This window comes from Peromyscus eremicus, chromosome 18 (assembly GCF_949786415.1).
Source record: "Peromyscus eremicus chromosome 18, PerEre_H2_v1, whole genome shotgun sequence".
Taxonomy (NCBI): domain Eukaryota; kingdom Metazoa; phylum Chordata; class Mammalia; order Rodentia; family Cricetidae; genus Peromyscus; species Peromyscus eremicus.
This window is the reverse complement of record NC_081434.1, coordinates 16,804,143-16,826,117: the sequence shown is the minus strand read 5'-3', so window position 1 is coordinate 16,826,117 and position 21,975 is coordinate 16,804,143. Positions and strand designations below refer to the sequence as shown.

The 21,975-nt window shown below is 39.7% G+C and overlaps 1 protein-coding gene across 1 annotated transcript in view; it reads left to right on the top strand.

Moving 5' to 3' along the window:
- Nucleotides 1-4,513: 4,513 nt before the first annotated feature.
- The window catches only part of Caps2 (calcyphosine 2), a 38,610-nt gene continuing 21,148 nt past the window's right edge, over nucleotides 4,514-21,975 (top strand). Inside the window, 8 exon segments of the mRNA XM_059245754.1 lie at nucleotides 4,514-4,612; nucleotides 6,458-6,513; nucleotides 9,056-9,101; nucleotides 9,192-9,317; nucleotides 10,846-11,019; nucleotides 12,313-12,435; nucleotides 18,633-18,700; nucleotides 20,803-20,922. Coding sequence (XP_059101737.1) covers nucleotides 4,514-4,612; nucleotides 6,458-6,513; nucleotides 9,056-9,101; nucleotides 9,192-9,317; nucleotides 10,846-11,019; nucleotides 12,313-12,435; nucleotides 18,633-18,700; nucleotides 20,803-20,922 — 812 coding nt within the window.

Below are 21,975 nucleotides of genomic sequence, written 5' to 3'. Positions count from 1 at the left end.
GAATATCTAATTCTCAGGCTGTTTCATTTCATACTTAGGTTATTTATAGTGTCATTTAGTTCAAGCAAATTCATGTTTACACTCAATGAATGTTCTGTCACAATCAGTTAGCCTCGCCAACAAAACAAATAACCAAAAACTTATTTTGATGAAATGAGTTACCATTTTTTTCTACAGCAGAAATTAAGTTATGAGATGACAACAGAAACAAACCAAACACACACAAACAACACCAGCAAATCCGAGGACCCTCAAGAATTTCTATGGAGGGAGAGAAGACGTATTTTCATATCTTCAAAAGAGATAGAAATTTTATTGTGAAACTGTTTTTAATGTGCATATTTAGACATTTTTCGAAAGATACTGCAGTTGACAAAAAAATTTAACCATCATAAGATTTGCGGATTTGACATTGCATTGGTCAAGATACTACCTATTATTATTGGAGTAGAATTTTACAAATATCTCAGGCTAGCCTTGTCCCTTAATGGCCAGGTAGGTGTGTCAAAGATGTTACAGAAATAGCTAAGATTTAGGTGGGAAAACTGGTGGTAGACTGGGATTCAGGATGCTATTATGTTGTTTTCTCCTCAGATAACCTGGACTCTGGACATGTAGTAGTTGCTTGAAATAATGTTCAAAAGAATTCCATTAAATGAATGATCCACCAATGGTCTTGATCCTTCCCAGGTTTTGGTGCTCTCCTGGTGCAGGAGAAGCTTGCTGTGAATAAGTCCCCTCCTGTGCTGTGACTCCAGTCCAGGATTTAGGGCAGAGCAGGGTTCTCAGGCCTGGGAAGCTCTTGTCTTAAAGCAGAAATCTCTTAGACTTCTGGGTGAGTTTGCCTGTGAGTACAGGGTGTGGAAACTGGTCTGTTGGGTGGTGGGATGGGATACACAGCACTGGACCCAGAGGTTTCCAAGAGGTAACTGAGGACGTGGAGTTGAATAAAAACTTCCCCCTTTAATATTACTGAGGAAGTTGGAGAGCTCAAAGAGGAAGCCTAGTGTACCAGAGACCTGTTGCCTAGCAACCAGAGACTCTGGTCTAAACTGTTGTGTTTGCTGGGAACTGCCCCTTGGGCCTGCCTGTGGGAAGCTCCCAGAAGGTAGTTCTTGGTGGAACCTGGTTTATACCCGTCCAGCCCTTCTATTCCTGTTTTGGGCTTTACAGAGCTGATATTGTTAGGTCAAGGCAATGTGGCTTGCTCTGTGTCCCTAGCCTGCCCTTGAGTCCTGGGTGAAGGCAAGATTTGGAGCACTTCAGGTACTGTGAAGTAAGATTTTAATTGAATTAAGAACAATTTTTTGTTCATTTTCAGATCTTGGGTTGGTTGTCACCACAGATTCAGGGTGGACTTAGTCTATGTCCCTCATGGAATTTTAGTACTGAACTGTATTTATTAATCTTTTCCCTCTTCCTTGTTTACGAAGTAGATTAGATTCCCTTTATCTCTTTCATTCACTTGTGTTCTGACTCTTTAAAATTTGTATAAACAAAATCAAAGCCACTGATACTTTTAATCAGGAGAGAAGTAATAATAATAGGAGGTAGAAATGGTCATTGTTAAGAAACAAGGAAGGGAGGAAGCGGTGACTCAGTGGTTAAGATCACCCAAGACATTAGTCAGCAATAGTAACTACACACTAGCATCTTATACCTGAAGTGGTTTGAGTGGGCCAGGAGCCTTGCTGTCCCTCAATGCAATCCAAAGCCCAGCTTTCAGCCATTTGCATAAAATATCTATTCTTTAGTCCTCACAACAAATTGCTTCCTGAGGCCTCTATTTTCTGTGCCAAGCAAAGGTGAAATATTGGAAGGATATTCAGAGGCCGGGTATGAATTAAGACTCTGTAATTAGTGGCACACATTTAAACCAAGTGACATTCACTTTTCTGGGTCTCAGCTTGCTCAGTGTAAAAATCAGGACCTTATTGGGTGGTGGTGGCGCATGCCTTTAATCCCAGCACTCGGGAGGCAGAGGCACTCGGATATCTGTGAGTTCGAGGCCAGCCTGGGCTATAGAGTGAGTTCTAGGAAAGGTGCAAAGCTACACAGAGAAACCCTGACTCCAAAACCAAAACCAAACCAACCCAAAACAAAAACCCCAAAAAACAACAAACAAACAAACAAAAAAATCAGGAGCTTAGGTGATTTTAGCTTTAGAAGCCCTGTCCAAATCTTTAGATTCTCTAATTGGGGTGCTGGTAGGCAGATGCTAATTCTCTAGACTCCAGTGTGCCCCTTATAACATCATTTCCCTTTGAACTCTCTTGAATCACTTTTATGCTGTGTCATTCTGAGTTAACTCATACCTAATTGACTGAATTCTCCCATTTTCTAGGCTTTCTGCTAAGTTCTGAAATATAAAGTGAGCAGCCCCAGTAATCATGGCTTTTATAAACTTACAGTTTTCCTGAAGAGTACTTGGTGCTATTCCATGCTGCAAACACCCAATTGTTTCCAGATTGTTTTCAGAAAGACTTGTATGTTGGCCTTGTTATTGTCATAGTCAGATATATGTAAATGAATCCAACATGGGTATATTCCAAGTGTATATGGACATTTGGAGTGAATTAATTTCTATCAAGTAACAATCATTTTTAAGAATCTATGACATACAAAGGGCAGTAAATACCAGTTTTTGTGGTTGTGATTGGACATTAGAAATTCAGAAAGCTAATGACATTGGAGAATTCCGGGAAACAGTAGAAGCAGGACATTGCTCTTTTTATTAATTGCAAACAAAGTCAAGTGATTTAATATGTCATACAATTATTTGAAATGGCCACAATAGTTACTAAGGTATGAAGCTGGGAGGCTGGTAGTGTATCAGAGACAGCCATATATTGGCTGCTCAACATCTCCATCTCAACTTTGGTTTGTGTATTAGTGACTGTTCTGTTGCTGTGAAGAGGCACCGTGACTGAGACACTTTATAAAAGAAAGCATTGAACTGAAGCATGCTTGCAGTCTCAGAGGGTGAGTTCATGACCATCATTGCAGGTAGCATGGCAGCAGGCAAGCAGGCATGGCACTGGAGCAGTAGCTGAGATCTTACATCAGGCTGTGCCTAATGCAGGCTTTTGAAACCTCAAAGCCCACCGCCAGAGGCACACCTTCTCCACCAAGGCCTCACCCCCTAGTCCTTCCTAAACAATCTACCAAGTGTGGACCATATATTCAAACATGTGAGCCTATGGGAACCTTCCTAATTAGAATCACTTGTTAGTTGATAACAGTAACTTGTTCTGGGATTGAAGCCATGGCCTTGGATGTGTTGGACAAGTGCCAGAACCACTGGACTACAAGCCTACCCTACAAATGTGGTAACTTGTGTGACATGATCAAATAATGGGCCTTGGGCTTAGAACATAAAAGTTGCATCTTTTGAAAGGTCACTGAAAAGAGAGCCACTTGAAGCATGGTTAGGATTATTTTCAAATCTGATGATTTGTCCCATTTTCAGAATATGTTTTCTCTGGGTTGCAAAATAATCTTCAATTTACTATTAGCATAGGATTCCTGGCCTAAGGTGAGTGATTTTTAGAGGAGAAGGATCTGGGGTGGGGTGGGGAGCACAAAAAAGATAAGGTACAAAAGAATTGGGGTTAGAGTATACTGGGCATGAAATAATAGATATTGTTGCCATCTACTAAATGCTATGTCATTCCATCAGGATGAAAAAGGTGCTGATATTCAACTTGTCTTATACATTACGAACCAGTTCAGAAGAAATATTTTCGTTAGTCCACTCTGACAATATCAAAATCCATAATGGCTTGAGAAATGAGTATAAAGAAGAATGAGATCATGTGGTAGGGAAGATAGGCAGATTATTAGTTTCCCAATTTTGCTCTAAAATCTTAGAACAGACTGGGTGGCTGTAAATAATACAAATGTATTGTATTACAGTCTTAGAGGTCAGTGCACACATTTTGTCTGGAACTGCTAAAAACAAGCTACCAGCAGGACTGGTTCCTTTTGGAGGTCCCAGGGGAGGAGTCATTCCTTGTCTCTTGTCCTTTCTAGAAGGCGTTCAGCATCGTTTCCATCTTTGGTGGCAGCTGCATAGCATCTGTGTTCCTCTCGGACTTGTGATTCCATCTCCCAACCTTCTCTGCCTCACCCAGTTCCTCCTGCATCTCTCTTCTAAAATCCCATGTGGAGCCAGTGAACCCCAGGGAGTCAGCTTTCCCATATCAAAGTTTAAATTTAACTCCACCTGAAATATCTCTTTGGCCGTGAAAGAGACACACGTTCACAGAGTGTAGAGATTAAGATATGGACCTCTTTGTGTATACGTCATGCAGACTTTCATGAACCGTGACATATTTGCATCACTCAAACTTGATTTCAGTTTATAAAATTATTAAAGATTTATTATTAGCCATAACCTTTCAGTGTAATTTCTTTCTATGGAAAAGTACTGTGTATGGGTTATTTAAAATTAGAACAAGAATGACCATTTTGCATTTATTTTATTTTATTTTTTTAAAGTACAGCGTATTGCATGAGAAATACATACATTTGAATGGATTTAGAGGTCAAAGGAGTGGCCGCATCTAGGAGCCAACCTCGCCTGTTTTCTCGACGAAAGAATTCACTACAAGTATGTGAGCCCCGGAATGTTCCTCTTATAGAACGATTCCTTCAATTGCTTCCACCGTCCTTTCCTCCTGTTATTATGACTGTTCATACCCACAAATATTCAGGATCAGCGTTTCCTAGATTTGAAAGTCCGGGGCCACCAAAATTGAAGATAATCATTATTTTAAAATTTGCCATTGATCGATATAGTTTTAATTTTTTAAAATTTAAGATTATTGCTTTATCATTGTTATTTCAAAATCCCCATGTGTTTACAGAAAATATAAGAGAAAGGAGAAAATACAAAGGAAGAAGAAAATACTATTTTCTTTACAATGTTGCCCCTATTACATGCTAGGGGGTTCATGTTTAATTGGTACATCATTTTAAACTGCATATTTAATTACACACCTTATAATCATTTTATTAAATATTAAATACTCTAAAAGTATTAGTGTTCATATAAGATATAGTGTAATTTATGTACAAAGGAAGATTTAAGAGCTCATAAACTGAACTTTCTCTAACTTGTATACTGTTTATTTAAAGTGGAATTTCAGTGACTTGAATCGCTTGAGTTTTATTTATTTTGTACTCATAACCTGCTTAGCATAATGGTAAGTACTAAAGACCCAGCAATGAATGAAATGAAGAAGTAGCTCCTCTAGTCTTACAGAAGAGAGTCATATTCTCACAGGATTAAATTCAATTAAAGAAAATATTTAAAGGAAAGCCGTAGACGTTTAAAGCAGAAAGATGGTAACATGGAGGCTGCAACAAAAGGTTTCGTTGGGAATGACACCTTCACTCTCTCTGAGTGTTCAGAACTCTGAAAGGCAAAAAGGTAAAGAAGTTAACAACACTAGCCATGGCTACAGCGTCAAGCCGCAGAGCTGTGGATCATAGAGCAGTCGCCACCTTGCTATTTTTTGTATTTAAACCCAATAAAAAGTTGGCACAGCACATCTTATGCTTTTATATTGGTTATGTAGGAAGGGCATCTGGATTTGTATTGTGAGGAACCTTCTTCTCAACTCTCAATGAAGCAACTAAATGCAATTTCTCTCTTTCTCTCATATATTGTAGTGATTTTATTTGTTTATTGATAATTTCATATATTAGTACTATATTTATATGATTTTCTACTCCCTCACTTCCTTCCATCTCCTCCCACGCTCCCCAAACTCCTTCCTACATGGCCGCTTACTTTTTATTATAATACATATGTATATAATTTATAAATAGAACCTGCTGAGTCCCTTTAGTGTTGTTCATAGGTATATGCATTTAGGGCTAACTCCTTGCGATTGGTTAACTCATTAGGGGCTATTTCCTGGAGAAGAGGGATCTCTCTCTGTCTCAGCAGCTATTTATTGCCTGTAGCTCTTTATGTAGGGGTGGGACCTTGAAAGATTTCCTCCATCCACAATGGCATGTCAACTGGTGGTGTTATTTTTCAGGTCTTGGTTAAACAACCATGTTATTGAGGGTCCATGAGTACAGCTTCCCTGTCATGTATATACCTAACAGGGGACATCCCAGTCCTCTGGCTGTTACAGTGTTCCTGCCTGCTCCAGTCTTGCTTGAGGGCATATCTTTCAAAACTGACAGAGTCCTGGGAAGGTGGCCATTATCTGTGTTAGTTATCATTTTCTCTGTATCTTAAATACAATGAGTCTTGGGAGGCACATTTTCTAGCACATTTTCTATGGTGTTTATTGAAAAAAAATATAATTGTCTTGAATCGCATCCAGTCATGACTTAATGTATGTATACTTTTAATGTATAATGCACACTGATTCCTCTCTCTCTCTCTCTCTCTCTCTCTCTCTCTCTCTCTCTCTCTCTCTCTCTCTCTCTCTCTCAGTTAAAGCAAGGATGGACTTCCAGATCATGGGCAATCCAGCATCCATGCCTACCTGTGTGAGCTACATTTCTTCACATTTTTATTGCTGAACTGGCATATGTTTATGATAGCTTGAGTAGTTAAAAACTATCCATATACATATAAATTTTATTGTGAACTGCAGAAACATCTACATAGAAAAAGCCTGAATATTATCATTCCAGAATTGAAAAACTTCTTTTAATAGGATAATAGGGATATGGATAATATTCTGTTTTTCTTACTTAATACTGTTCTCACATTTTCCTGAAAAAATAAATTCTTTCTTAGAAAATTCATTCTGTCCTTTTAAGAATAAGTTTAATCTAAAATGGTACATAACATCACAAAACTGTATGAGTTTAGGAATTCTGTAGGGTATTTTGATACATGTATAAAATCAGGGTAAGTATACCCACTCTAAATGCATATATTAAATGCATATTTATGACATTCTTCATTTTGTGATTGGCATAGCAAACATCATCTAGTAGTAACTATACCTGTGTCTAAAACTGTTATGCTGAAGCACATGAGAATGTTATTGATATTATTAAAGCTTTATTTTTTATTTAGAATATGTCATACATTATTTGAAAAGTCTTAAATACTTTGAAGTGTACTTTTCATATAGTTTCGATTACAAGACATGTAATTTTTTTTTTTTCGAGACAGGGTTTCTCTGTGTAGTTTTGCACCTTTCCTGGAACTCATTTTGTAGACCAGGCTGGCCTCAGACTCACAGAGATCTGCCTGGCTCTGCCTCCCGAGTGCTGGGATTAAAGGTGTGCGCCACCACCGCCAGGCAAGACATGTAATTTGTTAGGTTGACTCACACTACATTAATACTTTTTGTAGACTAAAAATAAGCAAACTCAATAATTTCATCTGTTTCTGTCATCATTATAGATACCTTTATCTTAAGCTAAACGTGACACTTAAGTTATGTTTAAGTAAAAATTTAAGCTTACACACTGAACACAATATAGATAATGTAGCAAGGGGTGTGTCAACAGAGTGTAGCAAGTGGTGTTCCAGTTGTGTGCTAATATATGTTTTACAGTTGTGAAAATTTATTATTTACTATACATTTTTATTTGCTCATTATAAAAAGTAAGTGTATGTTAAGTTAATCAAAGTTAAGTAAATTATATATAGCAAGAAATTTATACAGCTAATAAAATAGTTAAACTATTATAAAGTCTATTTAGCCAATTTGTACCTATAGAATGCTTTGTTTTTCTCTAAATATCTGTAATCAGCCTATAGCTGTAGTGATGAACCAGTTGCAAGTTGAATGTTGGTTGATATTTCTATTTGCTAAAAAATATTATGAGTGGTTACTTAGTAAAACCAATTTTGAATGCTTAAAATAATATTGCTGAATATTCTTTTGTGCCACTGTCCTGGCTGGTTTTGTGTGTCAATTTGACAAAAGCTAGACTCATCAGAGGAAGGAGCCTCAGCTGAGGAAATGCCTCCATGAGATCCAGCTGTAAGGCATTTTCTCTATTAGTGATCATGGGGGAGCGCCCAGCCGGTGGTGGATGGAGCCATCCCTGGGCTGCTGCTGGTCCTGGGTTCTATAAGAAGGTAGGCTGAGCAAACCATAGGAAACAAGCCAGTAAGCAACACCCCTCCATGGACTCCGCATCAGCTCCTGCCTCCAGGATCCTGCCCTATTTGAGTTCCTGTCCTGACTTCCTTCAGTGATGAACAGCAATGCTGAAGTGTAAGCCAAATAAACCCCTTCCTCCCCAACTTGCTCTTTGGTCATGGTGTTTCACTGCAGCAATCGGAACCCTAACTGAGACAGCTATCCACTACTTGACAGCTACATATACAGTGTATTTCATTTGATTTTCATTATTAATATTTCTCCTTCATCTTTTTAAGTCTCAGAAGTCAACAAAATATTAAATCAATTCTTGATTCATAGTATTTGCTGATTTCCTTGCAAACAATCCACTGCTGGTGAACAGAACTGGGACGGGACATGTGCAGTTATAATACGCCACAGATACAGATCTTATTAACCTGCTACGTCCTCACCTCAGCAGCACACAAGTTACCCTCAGGCATGTACAATAGAGCAGGAAAACCAGTAGGACAGTGGATGTGGAGTATTTACTGCCTTTGTTCTTTTCCCGTGTGTCTGTAGATGTGTGTGCTGTGCATCTGTGCTTCGGGGAGCCCTTCTCATTCTCCTGAGTGCTGATGGCAAGCAGCTGCCATACCTGCCTAGCTTTTATGTGGGCTCAGGGGATCTGAACTACTGTCCTGCCTGGAAAATGCATTGGTCATTGAGGCACCTCCTTAGCCCCACACTTGTTCTGAATATAATTTATTTAGTTATAAATTTGTACACTTTGTTATTATTATATTTTATTAATAATGATTGTATTTAACAGTCAGTTTGAAAAGTTACTGAATGAATATTTATCAAAAAACTACAACACTTCCTGCCATGCAGGAAGTGCTTAATTGTGACTTTGTGTAGATGATGTATTTGATTAATGGTTTTTCTGTTATTACAGACTCACTTTAAATTTTATGAGCTGTATAGATTATTTCTTTTAGGGTCCCGCCGCTTGATTTGGGAAGCCTTGTTGACTCTGATGAGGAGGTAAGTTTAACTTTATATTTAATGTAGTAAACATTTGACTACAGTAGCACCCATGAGCATGTACTATCATTCCATTTTATTTTTTTTTAGGATAATTTTTCACAAGCACCATGTAGTACAATGCGTGCTCATCTCAAGCCACCACAGTTACCTTCTGCTCTGGGTTGGGTTATGCCGTGTCAAAGACCATATATTCAACGTCATCTAAACGAAGTGGTCAGTATGTGTTTCACTGTTACTACACATCACTGGGGCTTAAACTCTTTGCCGATAGGTCTATGCTCTGCTTGGTTTACATAGTTTGCATATAAAATTTTCCAAGAATGTTACTGATAGTTTTTTAATACTGATAGTTTTCAAATGTGGGAATGACATTTTAAGTAGTTCCTGTAAAGTTGGGAAATTACAGGTGTATCTAAATATGGATGACAGGAATTTTTTTAAAAATTTAGAAAATGAGATCATATCTTATTATTTGAATGACAGAACATTGATTTCTTAGAAATTAGTTCAGATTTTAAGTTCCTAGAATACTATGGAGTTGGAAAATAATTTTACTTCATCAATAATAATAGTAATAAATAATACCACCTTAGTCTGTATGTTTCAATGGCTGTTGCTCTAACTGTGACCTCAGGGCTTGTCTAAGATTGAACGGATGTCCACTGACTCTATCTGTTATCTCTTGCTACCATGGAAATTGGACAAGCAACCACAAAGTACTAGGGGGTAAAATATGGTACTATTCTAGAAATGGCGACCAGTGCTTCTTAGTGTTGTTAATCTCTAATTTCTAGGACAGCTTTGATCAGAAAATAAAAAAAAAAACCTACATAAAATACCTAAGAAAAAACTTTGATGTTAATTCTTTAAATTGACTTTTGTAAGCAGACCTTCAGCCGAGCAAAAGGTAAAGGATTCCTGAGGCCAAGTGCCCATTCTGGTCAGTTCACTTCTGGTCAGTGCTCTCAGCCGAATGTTTTAAATGTCCCTTCTGTTTGGAACATGGACTATGGTAGTCTTCTTTAGAGCTAAGAGCTAAAGTAAATGGTAAGCCTGGCAATGTCAACCAGAAAATTACTATTAAAAGAAAATCCTTTTCTGCTCTGGCAGTGCTGGCGCACGCCTTCAATCCCAGCCCTCAGGAGGAAGAAGCAGGCGGATCTTTGTGAATTCAAGGCCAGCCTGGTCTACAGCTTGAATTCCAGAACAGCCAGATCTATACAGAGAAACCATGTCTGGAAAAACAAAACAAAACAAAAAAACTACCAACCAACCAACCAACCAACCAACCAACCAAACAAACAAACAAACAAACATACAAACACCCACCACCCCCAAAACCAAAAAGTTAAAAAAAAAACAAAAACCCTTCTCTGGCCATCAACAAGAACTCTGAAAAATTGTGATAAGGATGCGGAAGTGTAGCTCTCCATAATTAATAGCTTCTAGGCAGGGTGCAGATGGGGAAGGACTCAGTTTTCTTTAAGAGGCTGGTCACTGGGAGGGAGTTCGACCCTGTTCCAGTGAATATATGGGCAACACAAATTGGGCTTATTATTTTTTCTTTTGTTTTTCCCCCGTGGGGGATGCGTGTCACAAGGGTTGTGGGGAGGGCCTAGGAGGACTGGGAAGTGAGTGTGCCCGGGGTTTGTTTATGAAGTGAAATTCCCCAATAATCCATAAAAATATTAGGAACAGAATACTTTTCTCGTGGACAGTAGACTTTCTGTTTTGCCCCTAGGAACAGGACATAATTCCTGAGGATTTGCCAGCACCAACAGGCAAGTACAAGCTAAAGTATCAGCAATATGCGACTGACATGAAAGAAGGTTATAAACAGTACCTTCAGAGGATGGCAGAAAAGGCAAAAGCCGCTCGAATGCCGGACACTTTAAAACTCAAAGTGAATGAAGAGGTAACGTGAACCTTTGTAAAGTATGAATGAAATTTAAAGTGGACAAGGCCTGTGTCTTAAAAATGCCGTTTCTGCTGTTAACTTAGAAAGCTTAATACCGAACCTTTATTTCCATAAGCCAGGGCTACTTGAAGTATTTTATATATATCAACTAGGCTAATCTTCACAACAAACCCAAAACTCTATTGTCAGTATCTTTCACACAGAAAATTGTATTCCTATACTCTTATATGTGTGACCTTGCAAGGAAGACAGACAGTGAGGAGAAATCTTGGAGGAGAGACTCCTGAAGTCCGTCAGGTTCTTGACTAGTTATATATATATATATGTATAAGCAGTTACATATCTCCCATTTATAGGAAGTTTGGTGTTTATCTTTTTGAAATCCCAAAGACTCCCTTAGTACTTTTGAATATACTTCAAGGAGAATAGTCCTTGCTCCTCATGGCTCCGAGGATTGACCTGACTTTGGCAGTGAGGGAATGACGGAAGGAAAGCCCATGGGCACAGAAAAACTGGGAGTGGGTAGACTGGGCTCTCAGTAGAAAACCCGCATCACCCCAGAAGCTCAGCCTGTTTGTCATATAGAGTTGAATAGGAAGGCAGAGTTATTCGTCCGATAAACAAGGAGCCAGGGTTGTTCTTTGCTGCTGAATGAGGAGGCAGGTGTGGCTAATCTACAGAGCCGTCTCTGCAGGGGACAGTCCTCAGGCTGCAAACCTCTGGAGGGAGAAAGCTACGATGGACATTTTCTGCACACCTAATGGACATTGGCACTTGGACCAGGAGGGAAGGGCTTTGCCATTTCCCTGAGCCTAGCCTGGGGAAGGCTTTGAGATCTCCCGTGGGGCTGAGGCATTGGTCCTTGACATAGCTGTGCCCATGTCAACAACACACATCCCCTCAGGACTTCATACCACACAGGACTTCCTCTCCTTGCCACAGGACATAGCCACATTTATGAAAATGTTAAGGACTCAATGTGTACAATGGTAATTATGGCCATTTCTGTCTTTTCCTTAATGTTTACTGTATATCAGGTACTTTTTAAGCATTAAGCATTTATCATCTTACTTACCATTTTTGATATAGTATTCCCAATTTATGACTAAAATGAGGCTCAGAGAGGTCATCTAGCTGAACAAATGGAAGAACTGCATCCCAAGACAGGCTTGTACTCTTAATTCGGAAACAGCCTTTGATCTATTTCCTGGTTATCTCTTCCCTGGTTTTGTTAAAAGCAGGTATTGTGAATATGTGCCTGATGGTTTGTTTATGGCTTTTATTGTATAGTGTGATCAGGTTGAAGAAGCCAGTGTGGATGACCTTGTGACTTTGGACAGGAAAGCCCTCCTACAGCAAGGCTATGCAGATAGCCCTTACCGTATAAGGAACAGCGCAAGGAAATCAGATGCGGTAAGCCGTCAGCAGTTTGGTTTATTTGATAAGTCACTAAGGTACTTACACTCCAAGATTGTACAGTCATAATTGAGTAAAGAATTATAACAGTGAATTTGAACTAGGTTAACTACTCATTAATATCAAAATTGAGTCCTCAGTGTTTATAAACAATTTACTTGTGTTAGGTATAGTCTCTGAGGAAAATTTGTTTTGAATCATTGAGTCTGTGAAAAATTTAGTTTACTCTGCTCAAAATATTTATTGGCCACTATGTTAGTATGCTTTGAATTTGATACCAGTTTCTTGCCACAAAAATAAGCCTAATATTTTGGTTTATTTTTAAGATTATGTTTTGATTACAACATTTATCCCTTCACCTTTCTCCCTCAAAACCCTTTCTGTGTGTGTGTGTGTACATATATATGTATATATGTGCATATACATATATACACACATATATGCATATGTATATATTTATGCACACATGTATATAATTCATGAGCTACTGATATTATAGACATTTTAGGCCAGCTATGGAATAGTCTGTAGCACAAATTGTTAGAAGGTCTTATCAATAAAAACAAATCCAGAACCAGGTATTGGGGTTAATACTGGAAGATCAGAGAAGCAGAACAAGCCACAGCTACCTCACCTTGCCAGTTCCTCAGCTGATCTTGTTTTCTCAAACTGGAAGCCTCTGTGTCCTCATTCAGAATGAATCTCAGCTGAACTGCTGCTAAAAGCCTGAAAGCTTAACCAGGCTACAAGCTTCTAGTTGCTGGTTTTCACACCTTATATACCTTTCTGCTTCCTGCCATCACTTCCTGGGATTAAAGGCGTGTGTCACCATGCCTGGCTGTTTCCAGTGTGGCTTGAACTCACAGAGATCCCAATGGATCTCTGCCTTCGGAATGCTAGGATTAAAGGTGTATGTGCCACCATTTTCTGGCTTCTATATCTAGTGGCTGTTCTGTTCTCCGACCCCAGATAAGTTTATTAGGGTGCACAATATTTTGGGGAACACAATATCATTACAATAGTCCAGGAATCAAGTAAGTTTTCTTTAGATAAAATGAAGACTGTAGCTGGGTGGTGGCGCATGCCTTTAATCCCAGCACTTGGGAGGCAGAGACAGGCAGATCTCTGTGAGTTTGAGGCCAGCCTGCTCTACAGAACCAGTTCCAGGACAGGCTCCAAAGCTACACAGAGAAACCCTGTCTCAAAACAACCAAAAAAGAAAGAAAAAGAAAAATGAAGACTGTAGACTTTGGGGCCAGAGGTATGGTTCAGTTAGCAAGTATTTTCCTTGAGATCACAAGGCCTTGAGTTTGATGCTTAGAACCCACATGACCAAAGCTGAGTACGGTTACATGCTTTGTAATCCTAGTGCTAGGGGTAGGGCTATGCTGATCCTGGGCACAGTGGCCCTGGCTTTCTAACCCAGTGGGCTATGCTGATCCTGGGGTACAGTGGCCCTGGCTTTCTAACCCAGTAGGCTATGCTGATCCTGGGTACAGTGGCCCTGGTTTTCTAACCCAGTGGACTATGCTGATCCTGGGCACAGTGGCCCTGACTTTCTAACCCAGTGGGCTATGCTGATCCTGGGGGTACAGTGGCCCTGGCTTTCTAACCCAGTGGGCTATGCTGATCCTGGGCACAGTGGCCCCAGCCTTCTAACCCAGTGGGCTATGCTGATCCTGGGCACAGTGTCCCCGCTGTCTAGCCCAGTGATTCTCAACCAGTGGTCATGACCCCTCTGGCAAACCTTGATCTTCAAAATTTGCATTATGATTCATAATGGTAGCAAAATTACAGTTATTAAGTAGCAATGAAAATAATTTTAGAGTGTATGTGTGTGGGGTGTCACCACAACATGAGGAACTGTATTAAAGGGTCTCAGCATTAGGAAGGTTGAGAACCACTCACTTATCCTGATTGGTAAGCTCCAGGCCAATGAGAGACTCTGTCTCAAAAAATAAAAACAAAACCAAAAAAAGGTATTTGGAATCTGGAGAATAACACCCCAGTTTGTCATCTGACCTGCACACAGATGTTCATATGAACACACACACACACACACATACACACACACACACACACACACACACACACACACACACACTCACTCTTCAGGCTTTTAATATTAAACTTAAATTTATGTGGTGTTTTTTTTTTCAATATCAGTTAAGCTGATAACTATTACTTAGGCCAGGCCTGTTATACATAATTATCACACTTCTCTGGTGTCCTGTAGTAAGGGGGGAAAAGGCTGCGCAAAGATGAAGTCCTCTGGTCCTCCCTAACTGCCAAGAGATTAACACCTTAGACATCCCACAAAGGCTGATAAAACACCAATGTGATAACTCACAAACTTGGAAAGCTGTGGTTTGGATGGCCCAAGTAATAACAAAGCAATATGCTTTACCCAGCTATAAAAGTGTTATGATTTAAGCCATTGGTTCTCAACCTGCCTAATGCTGGGAGCCTTTAATACAGCTCCTCATGTTGTGGTGACCCCAACCATAAGTTTATTTTTGTTGCTACTTTATAAAGGTAATTTTCCCATTGTAGTGAATTGTAATGTAAATATCTGATATTCAGGATATCTGATGTGTGACCCCCCCCCAATGTGGTCATGACCCACAGGTTGAGAACCTGTGGTTTAAAGGGGAAAAACAATCAAGATATAGACATTTAATTGTTGTCATCCAGAATCAGTACACAATGGATTTCATAGCGGGATGGGGAGGGTAATTTTTTTTTTTTTTTTTTTTTTGTGGATGTGAGTCTGTTACAGTTCTTGCTGTAGAACCACATAAGCAGTTCTGTGCCTTTTATTGTTCAGAGGGATAAAGAACCTTACCCAGGTTATCATACAAAAATAACAAAAGCTACTCACGAGGCAAAACTCTGTCCCAGATAAGGCTGACTGTCATCTCCCAAAGTTGTGTTTGAAATGGGTGTTGCCCATACCTAAGTCCCATAGATATTGTACTTTGCAAAACCCCAAACCATCTGGCTATGAATGGGTTTCATTTCTTTACAATGGCATCATCAAGTAAGCCCAAGGCATACTTCCCGGCTGTGGTACTCCTGGGATTCTGTTCTGTGCCCGCACACCTCCCCGGAAACATTTGTATGAGTGAATTTTGAAGGCATCTGCAACGAATACCTGTTGACTGTAAAAAAAAGCCCGTGGAAGCACCTTGATCTAGTTTCCAGCAACTTAAACAAAGAACAGAGCTGTGATTTTTGATGACCTTCTTCTCAAGCTCCTCTGCGACTTTTGCAGTGTGGACAGGTCACCTGTGTTTTTATTGAGGGTGGGTCCAATCTTTGACAGGAAGTCTAAGTCACCATGAACCTTAGAGCTCAAACCAGACTTTCTTCATGGACTGTGACAGTCACTAATCACTCTCTTCTGCTTGTTCTCGGGTTTTACAACTATGTTTTGGCCAACATGGATTTTTTTTTTCTGTATATAGTTTAAATATGTTTTAGTTATTGTCTACTCTTTGTACCACCCTTCAATATCATAAAGTGCACATTGCTTTATTTAATTTCTGCTCTAAATTTATTATTAGATGAAAATTGTAATGTGGTGATCTTAGAAAACAGCACAGAATGTAGCTATTAAGTGATATAAGCTCTATTTGGATATATGAATGTTGCATCCTAAATTTCTGACAAATAAAAGCTAAATTTAATTTAAGACTACCATTTAGGTGACTGTGCCCATTTCTTAGGTTTCTAAGGACTCTTTACTTTTTATTTTGCTGCTATGATTTTAATATTAACTATTTTATGTCTGCTTCAAACAAAACCATGTTTGCAAAGCCTCTCTTTAAAACAATGCCATCATACTTGTTTTTATTTATTGGAGTGACGAGTAGAGATGGCAGGAATTACATGCTAACACCAGAACATGCTTCGATTTGACTCTTAAATTTAAACTCTGACATATCTGTCAAACGAAATATTTTAGTGTTTACAGTTGCACGATAAGCCAACTGAAATTGAACAAACCTTACAATTGAATATTTCCTAAAAAATAGCGAAACATACTTTCAGGTGATTTGGAAAGTGAAAAAATAATGTGAAGACAGTTTTTATAATTTTTTAATAATTTTTCTTTGCAAATTCCATACACATATACAATGAAATATGACCCATATTTGCCCCTATTTGGTCCCCCCAACTTCTCTCCTTATATCCCACAACACATCCTGCTCTCAACTTAATGTCTAGTGTGTGTGTGTGTGTGTGTGTGTGTGTGTGTGTGTGTGTGTGAGAGAGAGAGAGAGAGAGAGAGAGAGAGAGAGAGAGAGAGAGAGAGAGAGAGAGAGAGAGAGAGGCAGAGAGAGGCAGAGACAGACAGACAGACAGACAGACAGAGAGCACTAAAGTCTGCTTAGTGTTGTCCGTATATGAAGGGGTGTGGGACAATCAACCAGAGCATGACAAACCTGCTAAGGACTTCCCTTTCAAAAAAGAATGATTCTTTTTTCTGCAGTAGCTATCCATTACCAGTAGCTTCTCAGAAAGCGGTGGGGCCTGGAGAGCACTTCTCGCACCTGTGGCAGAATTTTGGTTGTCTAGATCTTGTGCAAGTATCTCTTGCTGCTCTGGGTCTATGAGTACAGCAGTCATGCTGCATCCAGAAGGAAGCATTTATGAAGATTGTTTAATACAATCAGTAATCAAGAAAAAATATTATTATTATTAATTCACTATGTGCAGGGCAAAGATTGTTATTCTTTCTATAATATGCGTTTTTAATGTTAATTGGTTAATATATTTGAGCATGTATGTGCTGTGGGATGTTCTGTATGGCAAATGTGTTGCTGATTAGTCAATAAATAAAACACTGATTGGCCATTGGCTAGGCAGGAAGTGTAGGCGGGACAAGGAGGAGAATAAAGCTGGGAAGTGGAAGGCTGAGTCAGAGAGACACTGCCAGCCGCCACGATGACAACCAGCATGTGAAGATGCCGGTAAGCCACGAGCCATGTGGCAAAGTATAGATTAATAGAAATGGATTAATTTAAGCTGTAAGAAGAGTTAGCAAGAAGCCTGCCACGGCCATACAGTTTGTAACTAATATAAGTCTCTGTGTTTACTTGGTCGGGTCTGAGGCTGTGGGACTGGCAGGTGAGAAAGATTTGTCCTGACTGTGGGCCAGGCAGGAAAACTCTAGCTACATGTATGTATGTGGGCATGCCTACACCACAGTGAGCCCTTGGTCGTCAGGGACAACTTACAGGAGTCAGCTCTCGTCTTTGGTCATGTGGGTCCCAGGGATTGAACTCAGATCATGAGGCTTGACAGCAGGTGCTTTTGCCCGCTGAACCACCTCATCAGTTTTCTTTAGGTTTGTGATGAAAATTGACTGACTGCAATTCTGTTTGTCTTCTCTACTGTGACTTGTTTAGACAAAATTCCCCGCCCCCCCCCCCCCCCCCCCCCGTGTGTGTGTGTGTGTGTGTGTGTGTGTGTGTGTGTGTGTGTGTGTGTGTTCGTGTTGAGGATCTCACTACAGCAAGTTGAGATGGGTTTTGCAGGGTGTCTCACCAGGGGGCTCATAGGGAAAAAGGGCCACCACATTCTCCTCCTTTGTTCTGACAGCGAAATGCAAGGCAGCTTGTTGGAAATGGAGCAGGATGTCGACTGAAATTTTAATGCATTCTTTTTTAGTAAATGGTAATTTAAGATTTAATGGGGCTGGAGAGATGGCTCAGAGGTTAAGAGCACTGGCTGCTCCTCCAGAGGTCCTGAGTTCAGTTCTCAGAAACCACATGGTGGCTTATAACTATCTGTAATGGGATCCAGTGCCCTCTTCTGGCGTGCAAATGTACATACAGATAGAGCACTCAAAGTACATCAATAAATAAGTCTTAAAAAAAATAAAGCTGGGCGGTAGTGGCACATGCCTTTAATCCTAGCACTTGGGAGGCAGAGGTAGGCAGATCTCTGCCAGTTAGAGGCCATCCTGGTCTACAAAGTAAGTCCTTGGACAGCCAGGTCTGTTACATAGTGAAATCCTCTCTTGAAAAAAACCAAATTTTTTAAAAAAATTGAATAATTGGAATTTAACATTAACAACAGTAATCTATACTTATGGGGACAATCAGAACAAAACATTCATATTTTATAATGTGCATTAACGGTTCTGCTTTGTGGACAATAAAGTTGTTTTTCTTTTATCTTCTCAGGAAACCGTGGCTGTAGAGAAGAAGAAGCAAATTGTTGCCGAGCAAATGATGATCGACCACTTATCCAGGTGAGGCTGGTCACTCATAAGTGTCCTCTATCCTGAAACTGACCACTAAATACCGTTGTCTTGCGAAACACCTCTATGCTTGTCAACCGATGCGTACCTGCCAGTTCCCAAACTTTCTGCTCACTGCACTCTTTTCATTTTAGCAACTTTTTTTTTTAAATAGATGAGTAGAAATACTTAACATTCAGGCTGGGGAGACAGTTCAGTCTATGAAGTATTGAGGACCTACTTTAAATCCTCAGAACCAATGTGAAAAAGACAGGCGTGGTAGCCAGTGTCTGTAATTACCATGCAGGGGAGGAGACAGGTGGGTCCTTGGGCCTTGCTTGTCAGCCAGCCTAGCTTACTTGGTCAGAGACCCTGTCTCAAAAAACAGGAAGGGTGGCTCCTGAGGAGTAACACCAGAGTTTGACCACTGGCGTCCGGTCACATGGGCACACATATGCACCCACATGATCATGTATTCCCAGGCATGCAGGCCCAGATGCATGCATGTGTGCAACACATGCACACACACACACACACACACACACACACACACACACACTTAAAAATTCTACTGATTGTCTTTATTAAATATTTTTATTTAAACTACTTAATTATTTCCTGACAACTTAACGGACATTTGAATTGCATATGAATTAGAAGACAACATTTTTTTATTTAATCATTAGATTTCTAGAATTACTTTCTAATGGGATGTATGCTTTTGAGCACCATAGAATTATTTGGAGTTACCTTCTGATCTATATTGATTTTCACATGATATTGGCTTTTTGTCATAGCACCTTAGAAAATTGCCTTTCAAAGATGTGCTATCATTTAAGGAGACTAGAAAGATACCTTGTTGAAACCAGCACTTACCCCTGAGCCTGTTGCTATGGTTTCCAAATGGTGACGAGCATCCTATCTTTCCATTAGAAATGAAAATCCCACAGAGTCACTGTGGTAACCAGGGTGGTGTAGAGTTGAGAACTGTGAAAGTAATTGTCAATAATTTTTACATCCCTCAGAAAACTGTATGAAATATACATAAATTGATAAATTATAACGTGACAGAAACATGTTTGGTTTGGTGGCTATCCACATCTGATTAGCATATTCCTTTTTTTTCCTTTTTTGCATTTGGTGCAAGAGATTGAACTTAGGGCCTTCCATATACTGTGTAAGTGCCAGCAAGTTCTGTGAGGTCACGGTCTGCAAGATGTCTTTTTTTTTTCATAAGAAAAGTGGTGATGTCACGACACTAGATAAAGGGGCTTCTCAGTTCTCATCTTCTTGGCCCATGAGCAGTGTCTGTCTCCACGGAGACCTTGCATCTTTCAGAAGCAATGTTCTCTGATCTGCTTGGCTTTCTGCTCGCTGCACTTGGCTGTTCTCTTTGTAGCCTTTGTTCTCAGCTCTTGTTCATCTAGAGTCTTTAGCTGTGATCCATGAATTCCGCATCTTCTAGGTTCAGTCACAGCCCAGGATACCTGCCTAAGGATGGTACCAATCATAGAGAGCTAGGTCCTCTTGCGTCAGTTAACAATCAAGAAAATGCCTCCACAGACATGCCCACAGGCCAGTCTGATAGAAACAATTCTTCATTGGAGGTTCCTTCTTCCTAGGCATGTCAAGTTGACAACCAGGACCTGGGAGAAGACTAGTAAGCATCCTTCCTCTTGGGTTCTGCTTCAAGCTCCTGCTTTGGCTCCCCTCAGTAATGAAATGTAAAGTGCAAGATGAAATTAATCCTTTCCTCCCCAAGTTGCCTTTGATTAGTGCTTTTACAGAAACAGGAAGAAAACTGGAGCAAATTTTCTTTACCATCATTCCTCCCAGTGTTATCAGAAACCAGCGAGTGAAGAGTACTAAGAGAAAGACGCAAAGCTCTTGTTTGCCTTCGGAGTTTCTTACATTCCTTTTGGATGAAAATGCAAATAACTGTATTCACCTTTCGTGGACAGTATTTTGATAATCAAGTACACTCGTATATGACAAATATTATTACGACAACGGGACAAATTGCCATCTGGTGTCTGACATTTTCCAACTGCTCGGAAATAAGTGAGCACACATTTTGTCATGCCAGACATCAGGTTTTGTGTCTTCCTAATCAGGGCTGTCATCAGCGATCCAGAACAAAGTTTAAACACCGAGGAACAAGAGAGTTCTCATGTCCCTCCAGACTCAGAGAGGGTGCCACTTCGAGTTAGGAGACGAACTCTCCATGAAACGAAGTAAGAAAAGCTTCATGATGCATTGTTAGAATGTATTTCTGTGCTTTACTGAATGCATTTGCATGTTTTTAAAACCATATAAGGAGAAGTAAAAGTTTAGGAATTTCAGACCTCAATGCTGTCTCCTAAAATTTTTTATTCTATCTTCCTTGCATTCCAAGTTTTACATTTATAATTTAGAAGGGAAGATACATGCCCTTAACAGCTGATCCACCTCTCTAGCCCTGTGTCTAGTTATTTTTCCTGTAATCCTATTTATCTGTTTGTCCGGCTTTCCTCTTCTTCCTCATAATCATCATTATCAATCTAATGTGATGTTTTATAAAGACTCTCAATGAAGTTTGCCTGGTGCCTTTTCCTCAACATCATCTTTAGGAGTGACATCCATGTTGTCCTTTGTAGTTGTTTTTTGTCATTGCTGCCCATCATCCCATCATATGAATATACCACAGCTTACCATTTGCAGATGCTTAATGTGCTCGGTGACTTAAGAATCATACTGCTGTGAACTTGCTTGTGCATGCCTCCTGGTAAACACACATACTCCGTTATGCTGAGGGAATACTTAGCCTTTCCGGACTATTTAGCATGCCCACGTTCAGCTCTACAAGATACTGTCAAATAGTAACCCCGGAGGCAGGATGCATGGTCTGGTTGTAATTGCTGTACTTCTTTGCCAGCACTTGGTGTTGCCTGTCTTTTTAATTGTCTTTCTCCTACTGAATGTGTATTGGTGCTTTTATTTTGCATTTCACTGGAGACTAATGATGCTGATTAATTTTCACGTGCGCATTGTTCATCCAGATGTCCTCATGTGGAGTTTGACAAATTGCCCAATCTGTTCTTAGATTGTTGGTATCCTTTGCATCTTTTCTTAAGAGATCTGAACCCACTTGAGAGTAAATATCACCCTGAGTTTTAATTTTACTATATTGTGTGTCAAGTTGTCATAAGTGCACAGATGGTTTGTAGCCTGTTTTTCAGTTCTCATCTGTTTTCTTGCACCTGTCTAAGTATTGCTTCATAACAAATACATACAGCTTGTTTAAAGTC